The sequence below is a fragment of the Haliaeetus albicilla genome, chromosome 18 (assembly GCF_947461875.1).
Source record: "Haliaeetus albicilla chromosome 18, bHalAlb1.1, whole genome shotgun sequence".
Taxonomy (NCBI): Eukaryota; Metazoa; Chordata; class Aves; order Accipitriformes; family Accipitridae; genus Haliaeetus; species Haliaeetus albicilla.
Genome location: NC_091500.1, coordinates 17,118,657 through 17,130,722, shown reverse-complemented (window position 1 = coordinate 17,130,722; position 12,066 = coordinate 17,118,657). Strand labels below are relative to the sequence as shown.

At 42.8% G+C, this 12,066-nt stretch overlaps 1 protein-coding gene across 1 annotated transcript in view; it reads right to left on the bottom strand.

The window, feature by feature from the left end:
* The window catches only part of MBOAT2 (membrane bound O-acyltransferase domain containing 2), a 108,289-nt gene extending 103,854 nt beyond the window's left edge, over positions 1-4,435 (bottom strand). Inside the window, exon 1 of the mRNA XM_069805834.1 lies at positions 4,207-4,435. Coding sequence (XP_069661935.1) covers positions 4,207-4,278 — 72 coding nt within the window. The 5' untranslated portion in view covers positions 4,279-4,435. The remainder of the gene's footprint in view (positions 1-4,206) is intronic.
* Positions 4,436-12,066: the final 7,631 nt, after the last annotated feature.

Below are 12,066 nucleotides of genomic sequence, written 5' to 3'. Positions count from 1 at the left end.
CCACAAGCGTGACATTTTATTCAGTCCACACATCTTCACATAGCTATACTGTTAGCAGTTGGAGCCACGCTCTTTCTGTTCTTATCTAGAAGATAATGACAAATTAGCTTAGTCAATTCAGTTGTTCAGACCACATTTCAGGATCTCAAGATCAATCTCTTTGACAACCCATGCAAAAAGTTGATGCTCACATATTGTTGTAGCCAATCTCCCATCTCCCCTGCTCAGCTATTCCTCTACTACAGTTATCTGGTTTTATGGCAAATGAAGGGCAGTAATAACCCATATGATTTTTGCCAATTTTCAGATAAAAATTTTGCTCCCTCTGGTGGAAGCAGTGAAAGCAAAGATTATTTCCTGAACTCACCTTACCCCACAGAGACCTAAAGCCAAGAAGAAAGCTTTGCTTTCCTAGAATAATTCTCATCTCCCAGCAAATTTAAGTATCTCCAATTTAATGACAGGTAAGCTGACCTGCCATCAAGAAAAGTCATTTGTCAACAGACAATCAGCAAGACAGTGCCAGAACTAGAAATGGATCAAGGTCCAGCATGCTATTTGTGAGGCTTCACCTCAAAGAAAGAAGAAAGCAGCAGAGACACAAATATGACATGAGTACAGACAGGAAAAACAGAAGGCTATGTGAGAGTTTTAACTATAATAAAATAATTTAAGTTGCAACCTCGATGCACTATGCAACACATGATTCTCTAGCAGCCAAGTTTTTATGATAATCCTTCCTATACTTCTCTGTAGCTGTCTGGGTGGGAAGGACATAACTACTTTTATTCCCTCTCTCCCCTAACAAGACAGAAGGAATACTGCAGTACATCAACATTGATTCACTCATTCATTAACTTTAAGGACCCAAGGTGACACAGTTGTTATTATGAGGCTTTCGCCCCAAGGAGTGATTCCCGCCCCCCCCCCCCCCCCCCCCCCCAAAATACAAAAGAAAGGTGTGCAAGTTTGCCTTCCCAAATCTACAGAGATAATTGTAGGTTCTTGTTCACACCAAGCATTTTCCCTTGCACCAAATGACCAAAAATAGCAACAGAAACATTGGAACAAGAAGCCTATCAAAAACACATTACCTTTTCCAAGTAGCCATTTCAGTTAACTTGGTGCAAGACAAAATAAGAGCCAAAGGAAGGGTTAACATAGTGACAAGTTGTCACATAATACCTTGTTGGGGGATACACACAGAAGCAGAAAACAAGTTCTTCTCCATTTCTATAACTAACTAGCAGTCTAATACCAAGAAGAAAGGTCTAGGAAAAGCAATTTGGTAAGGCAACAAGGCTCTGCTCTTGTAATACAGTTGGGCACAGAGGAGACTGTTCTTCTTACAAGTGTGTCAAACGGCTCTGTTGGAGCTATCATCCTCCATCTTTTACACTGATCTCCAACTAGCACATAACCAACACCATTCTCAAACAAATCTGTGCCCCTAGTTCTACCAAGCATTAAGTCAAAAAGTGATCAATTTCTCACACTCAATCCACAGATGTGGATCTTATTAATTAGTTCAATCTTAGAGATAACAGCTTCACCTTTAACTGAAATTTCTACTTCCATTCACTGCCAAATATGCAAGGTTCTTCCCTTCATTTGTTTGAATGCCCAGACAGTAGAGTAACATTGACACAAGCTACCTGGATTTGTCCTCCCAGAGTTACAAGCCTTTGCCTTCACTGAAACTCTATAGCAGGATAATTAGACAGTTACAGCTTAAACGTAAATCACAAATCGCAACATTTTGTATATAAAGATTAGTATCTACTTGTGATCAAAACTGAAATATAGAAGTGGAGAAACAAAACACATTCATCTCCATCAGTTCCAAGTGCTACTATTATTCTGGAGTGCCCATTTCAAGTACCTGCCGTACTGGTATGACTGTACTCACAGTACAGATTTGGATCAAGTAATAGAAACAACCTACTAATCAGAAAACTTTTTTTTTTTCCAAAGCACTGCTACATTTTCATACCTAGCATGCGTATAGTATCACCGAATGTCATGCATAATCTTCAAGGACACACACCAAAGAGTATCAGCACTTTCTTTTTCTTCCCTGGCCTCATTCTCTCCTTTACTACCTTTGATTTGATTACACTGAACGCATTTTATATTCTTCCTGTACTACAAACTTACTATCAAGACAGACTCTTAAGCTGAGAGGTTACAAAACTCTAACTTTGCCTTTTTTTTTTCTTTAATCAGTTACAGATACATTCTCCTCAGTGCAGCATAATTTTGTAACTCTGCAATTCATACTCCAGTCATAATCAGTGCTCTTTACACACAACTGGACCTATATTACACACAGTCCACTGATGTCTAAAAACAAAGTATATATGATTTTTAACTGCTTATAACAAATCTTTTAAACCATGTGTTTAGCCACCCTCCATTGTGATTATCCCCAAAAGCTTCAACAGAGCTCAAACAGTATTTTATAAAAACATCTTGGCTTTACAGGAGCACCTGTTGTGAAACATTCAATACAGGGAAGTTTTCCAGGCTTTGATAAAAAGTAACTTTATTATCATCAAAATGCCATATCCACAACATTTAAAATAAATTTGGTAGAAGCTGCACTATGTCATGAAGCCATTAAATTTATGACTATTATTATGAATAGGTAATTATACAATGCCAGCCCCATGCCATAAAAAGATGGTCATCTATTATTTGTTTTACAGTACCCTTAGAAGCTACACACTTTATGGAAATAAATACACGGCACCTGCCAAGAGCAGCTTATAGCCTGCACATATGAGGCACTGAGCCATGTGGTGCCATTGATCCCAGCTGCAGGTATCATTGCAAGTTGCGTGCAGTATCTATTCCATCACAGCAAGCTCAATTTCAACTTGCCCACTTTTGTCAGTTTTCTAGAAGATACTTTTTCATGTGTATCCTTAACCTAAGGTTCCATTCAAACAAATGGCTGGGGGAAGAAAAAAAGGAAGAACATGTAATTCAGTCACTTTCAAAACTCTTTCACTAGACATGCTCATTCCTCTGTATTTTGCTTCCAGTCACTTTTACTCACTTATTAGGTGTATTTTGTAAAACCAAACCATCAAAATCTCCCTCTACATAAGCACAGACTGTTTTTCTTGATGCGCTTCATTCATTCATTCATACATTAATGGAGTTGGGGGTTTTGGTTTTTTGGTAGTGTGGTTTTGGGGTTTTTTTTTTTAAATAGGAATTCCTCACATGAAATTTCGTGGTGCCACAAAATTTCTATGAGGAGTTACTTGCGGTTACTTTACATATGTATTCATAAACACATAGATATTCTGTAGATTTCAGAGGTCTAGACCACCTCCCCTCATGATCAAACATTCCTGTAAAACTTCAGTCATTAAACTCTGCAAACCTCAGTTTCCCAATCTTATTTTGTAATCTTACGAGGTTCTGTGCAGGTGACAGGATTAACAACCTTCAGGAATTTTTAGATCACTTGGACAAAAGACACCACAGAATCGCTCTGCCTACAAAGTACATGCGAATACCCAACAGCATTGTGCGCCGCACACATTATTATTTAACGCTGCATTTAAAAATCCGTGGCAGGCGCGCCTCGGCGCAGCACGCTGCTCTGCATTTGAAATTACTACGCAACCTTTCCATTGCTGAGCCGATACCGGCCCCGTTCCCAGCTGCGGAGCCACATCTGGCTAAGGGGGGGGGGGGGTGCCAACAAGTTGGCCAGCCCGTCCGCGATGGCAGCCCCCGCGGCCTGACCCCGGCACGCCCCGAAGAGGCGTACCGGCGGGGCGAGGCGAGCCGAGCCGGGCCGGGCCCGGGATGCGGCCGCTCCGCTGGATCGGGCGGCGGCGGGCGAGGCGCGGGGCGGGGCGGGCGGCGGCGCGAGCGCACCTGCACGCGGAGCGCGGCCGCAGCTCCCCGCCCCGGCGCCCCCGCGCGGGCCGCGGTCGCGCCCCCCTCTCCCCTCAGCCGCCGGTGCGTGAGGAGAACCGCCGCCGCCCCGCCGCCGCCGGGCGCTGCCCACCCTTCCCCTGGCCCCCCGCCCGGCGGAGGCGGAGAGGACGGAGGGGCTGCGGGGAGGGGGATGGGGCGAGGCGGGACAGCGCGGAGCGGAGCGGGGGCGCTCGCCCGGCGCGGCGCCGCCCCTCCCCGGCGAGCCCCCGGGAGGCAGCGGCGGGGCAGGCGCCTCCCCATCCTCACCTGGTCGACGGGCAGCCGCACGGCGTTGCTGAGGGGCTGCAGCAATGTGGAGCCCGTGGTGCTGGTGGCCATGGCGAGGGCTCCTCCTCCTGCGCCAGGAGACCGGGCGACGAGGCCGGGGAACCGCTCCCCTCCCAGGCTCCCGCGGCGGCGGCAACAACGGCGGCGGCGCGAAAAGCCCCAGCCCCGCACGGCGCCGTGACAACAAGGGGCCGGCGCGGCCCCGCCGCTGACGGACAGCGCCAGCGGCCAACCCGCGCGCGGCGCCGCCGCGGAGTGACAGGCGGGCTCGCCCAATCCCCGCCCCTCGCCGGGGTGGGCGGGACGAGGCGGCTCCCCTCCGGCGGCCGCGGCCGCGGCCCGGTGCGGGGGGTGGGAGGGGGCCGGTGAGGCAAATCATGGGGCAGGGCAGGGGGGCGGCCCGGCGGGTATAGCAGCGGCCCGGTGGCGGCTGTTCCGCGCTGAAGGCGGGCAGAAGCTACGCGCAGCGCGCAGGTACCGCGTAAGGGCCCGGCGCGGCCTCTCCCGGTGCCAGGCGGGGCTGCGCGGGGCAGGGGCCCGGCCTCGCCTCGCCTCTCCGCGGCGTGTGGAGCTCCGACCTGGGCCGGTGTGCGCGACCTCGCCGACGGCGCGGGGATGGGGGGGACGGATGGGGGCACCTGAGGGGAAACGGCACCTTCCTGACCGGGGACGGGGGCGGAGAAGCAGGGACAGCCTGACAGGGGAGCCCCCTACCCCACCCCAGGGAAGCGGGGTGCTGGCAGCGCTGGCCGGGTCGGGGCCAGGTGGCAGCTGTGGAGGTAGCCCAAAACTGAGGGTAGCCCCAAACCATCTGGGTGCAGGCGTTATGTTGAGGTAATATAGAGATTAGCCCCCCTGTTCTGCTCCTAACCGTCTCCCCTTTGCCGGGACAGGGAGGGAGCTCAGCGCTCAGTAGCTGTGTATGCAACGGTGGATGAGTGATGGATACGCGCAGGGCGTGAGGGTGGCCTGGCACCCTGAAGAAGTCGTGAAAAATGAGTAAAAAATACCCTGTTCCTGCAGCCACCCATTGATTTAAGGAAGCCTGTCTATCATGGCTATAAGCCACAGGTTTTAGTTTATTAATGGCCTGTTTGTTTGTTACATAGAGAAACCTGAAATGGGACAAGCATGAGTACTTTTTCAGTAGGTTCAGCCTAGCAGTGCAGCTTCCTTAAAGACAAAAAGAAGTGATGTGTTGATGCCAACAGTAGTAAGTTGGTACGCAGCACAACTCTTCTACCTGTCCAGTCAACACTATCCAGTCTGAAACAGAGTGACATCTTGAGTGAAGACTTCATGTTAGGAAGTGCAGCAAACTCTACCAGATGAGCTTGTGCGGTAGGCTACTTAGTAAACCATTCTGGTTTAGTGCCCTGCCTGCTTCTTTTACATTGGAGCTTTCTGTAGAGTTTTTTCTGATGAAATAACTGAACTGTAATCTTAGTTGTTCTAAATGATGTGGTGAAGGACGCTCCAAAGGAATATACTGCTCTTACCTATAAAACTGCTCGAGAATCCCGGGTGTCTTGAGAGAAGAGTGCAGGTTATTCCTTGCACTTTATTAAACATTTTTTTTATAATTATTGTATATTATACCTCTAAACCATGCTGTGATCAGTAGTTTACCCTCAACACATTTTCACCATTTTAAGTACATGAAAGATGAAATGCCTTGTCCAATATCATGCTAACAGTCTGAACCATGTCTGGAGTAGTGGCTAGGTATAGTGATTTATATAGCCATTTAAGTTCACAGTTAATGCTAATTGGTAGTAGCAGGAAAACGGAGCTAAGTGTAATTATCTAAAAACATCCGTTGTTTCTCTTACTGAATTGCAGACCACACTCTGTACTTATGTTTTAGCTTGTGGTAAGGTCTTTTGTCTGCATTTAAAGAGACTGGTTAATAGGTACAAATGAGTGGTTTTAATTAGATTTCCTCACTGTGTGACAGGCAATTACAATTGTGGTAGCATCTGCAACTTCAGAAGCAATAGCATGTTTTTGTAGTAAAGCAAAGAGAGCTGCTTTCAGAAAGGGAAAAAAAAAAAAACTCAAAACCCTTTTCCCAATCAATTCTGAGTCATTCCCTTAAATCTAAACCTGCAAATTATATATAGATGTAAGTAACTTCATAGGAGTGCAGTGCCACTTGGCTCAGTACAGTCTGCATTACACTATACATATGTAAATATGTATATAAAGACTAAGCTCATTTTATCTGATTTTCTTTTAGTAGGGAGACATATACCTACGCACAAATCTTGGGAAATCTTAACCTAAACATTCTCGAATGAAGCCACAAAAAAGCTGCTTTAGAAAAGGCTGATAGCTAATTCTGATTCATAGTCTAGTCACAAGAAATTATTCTGGTGCATCTATATAAATCCATGGAGGTGGTGTTACTGAGACTTTCATGAAACATTCGCAGCAAATAATTGACCTACTGAATGAACTCCTTACTTTCAATTAACAAAATGCTTGAGAACAAGCTCATGATAACACAGTGTAAATGTCAGTTGGTTTTAAAACACAGCCCTTAACTTTCTGATTTTTATTCTTTTTTCAATGTATGTGTTCTTGCAATGCTCAGAAAATACAAAAATATGCTTCCTTGCATGAATCCTAGGATCTTAGGAGTTCATACTTAAAAAAGAACATTTATCTATACTGTAAATCTCAGTATCATTATAAATAGTTTGCATCTATGGCATTAAGGTTCATAATTACATCTTTCACAGGTTTCCACTGGAGAAATGTGGTGTTTTGGGAAGATGTTCTTGTGCTCTTATTTAGGAAGGTGTGTGCTGGGGAAGACAATGTCAAGGAAATACATCTTGAAAATAGTCACAAAATAGTAGTACCTTCGTAGTGACAGGGAAGGTTGGTTACATGAAAGAACAAAAGAGATCCTGCCCCACAGAGCTTAAAATCTATGTTTGCAATTAAAACTGAAGCATACAAAAGTTGGTCAAGAAGAAAGTAACAGGAAAATAAGCAATTTCTGCAAGAGAAAAAGTAGCTTGTCCTTGATGTCTGCTGTAAAATGTTTGGTAAGGGCTTTCACAGGCACTGCAGGAAAACTAGGTCTTCTGCTTTTCCTTTTTTTTTGAAAGAAGATTTCATTACGTATGTTTTCAGAGAACTTCCTGCCTCTGTGAGAATACCGTGTTGGGGGCGGGGAAGATGAAGCATTGGCTGGCAACAGGTAGCATTCCACATCCCATTGACACGGTAACAGTGCAATTAGTCCTGAAAGTTAAATCATGCTGTGAAAAAGAAGGCTGGTGAGTGATACAAAGAAGCTGATGTACCCAGAGTAGTGAATCTGTAAAATTTCATGTAAGTGGGCCAGTTTTCATTAAACATTACTTACTTTCCTACTGTTTTAAATATTTGCATGTAAGTGAACAAGAAGTGGTACTTCCACAAGGAAATTCTTTCCACCAAAGGCTGTCAGTCAAAATGCAGGAGGACATGTTGATTTAAATAATCCCTGGAGAGTGGCCTGGCATAGCATGAACTTCTTCTGACAGTCTGTGATTAAGCTTTTATGGTCCCATAAGTGCTCATAGTTCTTATGCACAAAAATAATCACAAAGGCATCTCTCAGCCCTGCAGAGATTACTTCATCTGTCAGAATGGTGTAACAAACACTAGAGGTTTCCTGTCAACTTTATTTGAATGACGATTTAAGATATTCAGGTGTTTACAATACCAGTCTTCCCATATGACAATATACAATAAAGAACAAAAAGAGAAGAGCTGTGGCAGAGGACAGGAAGGGACAATGGGACAAAGTTACTAGATGCACCATTGTGTACAGTTCTTGTTCCTCTGTTTGTTTGATAAGGTCCTTCTGGGAGCACATTAACAGAAAATAGGAACAATTACTGAAACTCCTTTTAGCAAAACAGATGAAAAGGAAAATGGGTTTCAGTATTAGCTATAGAGAAGCGACTGCTTTGCCACAGTAAAGTCTTATTTTAGCCTTACCTATCTGGCTTTGCTTAGCCTAAAATATTTGAGACTTCATTCTGAAGAGAAGAATATTTCTGCAAAAGCTAATGCCAGTCAAACTGAATTACTGTTCATAAAGAATCTACTATTGCAATTTTGGCATTTGTTTGTATCTTTGTCTCACCTTTCCTCCAAAGCAGTCATTTGCCATCCCTTCAAATATTCTGTACGGCACAATAAGCCTCCCATGCATCACCTGTTTTCTGAACTAATATAATCTTTAATTAGCCAGTTCTGCTATATTAGTAATTTTAATGCCCAGTGTGATTCTTGTTAATATTAGTAGGAATTTTTCATGATGATACTGTTGATTGCCAGCTCAAGTAACATTTGTTTGGCTCTCTACTTATTAGGAAAAATATAAATACCTTTCTACAGTTTAGCTACAAGATAGCTAAAATCTCCCTTTGGCTCTTTTAGCTGAACACTTTGGCTTTAGATTTTTGACTTGCTCTTTTGTTCTAGTCTTAGAACTGCTTTGAGAGCGAGCAAGCTTCTCTGTTTGCAGAGAAGGCGACAATCAGTTTCTATCATAAAACTGATTTGGTCCAACCGTCTTTCCTCTAAGTGCTTAAGTTTTGTAAATTCTGTAATGGGGAAATGCATTTGTGTCTCTCAAAAACATAGACTCATGTTCAGCTCAGACTATTTTGGTTTTCAATTGTAACATGAAGTCTGTTAACAAAATCAGGCAGAGCTTCTAAAGAAGGATGAGTGAAAGCTCACTTTACTGTTCAGCTGTAAATATCAACTCTCAGGTACAGATCTTAGAAATGATAATTTCCTTGCTAAAGGAACTTCATGCTTTCATGACAAGGACAAACAACTGACTTCAGCAAGAAGTTACTCTGATAAATGAGTGAGTTGCATTTTCAAAGCAAATTCTACTCTAAAGTTCTTTATGGAGAAACAGTACAAACTGGCAGTGTACAGCATTTCAAAGTGTGATAACTAGTGCCACATACAATTGGGGTATTGTTGTCACTCTGATGATTGAAAAGTTTGGGGAATAGAAGCCCTTTTTTCAGGACTGAAATAAAAGCAATGAACTTCAAAGCTAAGCTATGAGTTTAAGAACAGTTGTTTTGAGCTTAATTAGATATTTACCAGGCTATGGGAAATACGGTGGACAGGAGAGGCTGGTGATAACCTTGTAAGAAACCTGCTACTATAAAACAGAAGTGAAGAACTGACAAGTCTACCTTTTTTATTGATATAACTATAAAAAAAAATTTAAAAAGCAAATTCATATTAAATGCATATGAATGTACAGTAAATACATCATTTAGTTTAATTTCCTGTCGTACTGTAACAGCAGGGCATAGAAATATCTGCTTTTAACAAGTTTCTCGGGTTTCTGGGCTTTGTATTGTGTCTCCTTGGCTGAAAGGGGAGACCTGACTTGTCTCAATATCTGATGTTAGAGGTTCTCAAATTGATCCTTGCTGCTTAGAGAGCAATGTTTCCCAAGGTTCCTCCCACTTGCCCTAGGTGAGTGCAACAAGATAGGACTAAGACTCTTCTTTATTTGGATTAACTGTTTCTGAAATAGTAACATACCTTATTCATCCCAGAGTTGCTTAAGGGTTGCTTTTAATGCCAGGATAAGCTTCCAGAGTAAAGTGAGTTTATTCTAAGAGCAAAGATTGAAGTGTAGGAGCGGGTGCAATGTAAATAACAAAAATGCAATTTAAAATTAAGCTTACCAAATAAGTTTTCCTTTCCATTGCTTCATGTTCACAGTTAACTTAAGGGAGAGAAAGGGAGGACTATGGAATTTTCTTCTTCTGTCCCTCAGGACTGGCTCGCCCTAAATAGCTTTCTCAGTCCATATGGTCATTGCTACTTGGTTCGGGATGGTTCTCCCTGTTCCTGTGAATTACCATGTTCAATCCTGATCATATTTCAGTTCAGTAAGAAGTAGGAATTTTTCCTTGAGGGGTTTTCTGGGGTTAGTCCTTGTGCGTTCATTTGAGCTTAAATTACCCTCCTATTTTTGGAACATTTTGTAAGTTTTTGTCATAAGACATCTTCAATGTCCATGCATCTTATTAGCTTTATTGTCTGCCATTTATTTTAAATTCTTTATAAAAATTGCACGTATCAACACTAGAAAGATAGGGTTGGTTGTACAACACTTTATTCCCACCCCTCTCATCATTCCCACTATCTCCTTCTCCACACACAACTTTGAGGCTGCTGCTCTTAAAATTCCTCCCTTGCTGCTTCTAAGTCCAGCAGCATCAGTTAGCACAGCTTGAGCTACCTCCTCTTTATCAGCCAGTAAGTCATGCTGGACTGCTTAGCAGCCAAAACTGGTGGTGTGCATCGGAGTCGGTGTGAGTGTCAGGTAATGAATGGAAAGTAGATACTCGGGATGTCAGACCTGTCAGCCACAGCCAGGAACAGCCCAGTGCAATTGAACTTGTCACTGGGTCAGAGCCTGAATGTTTCTGCAGTTGTTCCAGGACCCACCTGCTTCCCCAATGCCTTTCTCCTGCTTTGTACAACAAGCAAGAAACTGTTGCTGTCTGTTCTAGTGGGTAAGCCTTCGCTTTTCAGAGCAGCGGGATAGGGGAAGCTTTGCTCAACTCTGAGATCTAGAGATCTGAGAGGATATGAACCTAGAGCCTCACACTGGTCAGCCACATATTTTTGAGATTTAATTTTGTTAGTTGCATCTTAGCTTGATGTCCCATCTGCCAAGTGTCCCTCTGCAAGTATGTAAGCATTGTTCAAACACAAATTTGTGAGCTAACAGTCATAACGTAGTCCACACCACAACACGCCCAAAGTTTTAATGAGTAACGTTCTGGGAACAGCAGCCAAAGATGCATATTAGTATTCATGTTTCTGAGAGTTACTTCAAGTCATACACAAGCTCAGATGTATGTCCTGTTTATATAAGTGGTGTTATTTGCATAAGTAAAGCCATGAGTTTGTTCAACCATACAGTCAAGTAGCAGTCTCTCTAAAATTGCACTATGTGAACCTGAAACGCTCTAGGATAGAGATTTCTTTTTCAGAGAACCTATCTAGGAAACTGAAGAAGCATTTTAGTAAATTGAGTACACTAATCAATATATATAAATACAAATTTTTTCCTTGTCAGTCCAGCTAAATGATTATCACGTTAGATACATTTATCTGCTGTATTTCATACAGTGCTTTGTTCTTTTGACCCCCTAAACTGTATGTAAGAGCAGAGTTTGGCTATTATGTCCTCCGTAATTTTTGAAATTGATATTTATGATGATAGTTAATTGAACATGTTTCTAAACTGTACTTTAATTGGAGGGGATATTTAGGGCTGTGAAAGGTTAAAGAGCCTGAATGAATAGGCAGTATTCCATCTCTTGCTTTAAGTCAGTAGCACCTTCATCTTCATCACTTCTGTGAAGATTAGAGTATATGTCTGCGTATAACAGAAACTGTTCATAACATCAACTTGCTGTACTCTGTTATGGAGGTCAGAATAGTCCACTTCATAATGTTTTGTCCACATATCTTAGTTGTAGAGAGCAAATATGTCTGTCGTTGCTGCTTGTTTTGTTTCATCCTGCTCATAGTTTCGACATTTTTATTGACAAATTGTGATTACATTTACTTTTTATAAGGAATTGTGAGTACTGAAGATTTCATAGGAGCACTGGCTATATCTCCTTGTCTTGTTTAAATGTGAAGTACAATTATTACAAAATTGAGAGAACAATGAAGAGCTTAACTGTTCCTGTTTTTCTTTTAAAAGTACCACACTGAAGTGAAATTCTGTGAAAGAATGTAGAACAGAAAACAAATTTAAAAGTATGTAGTTAT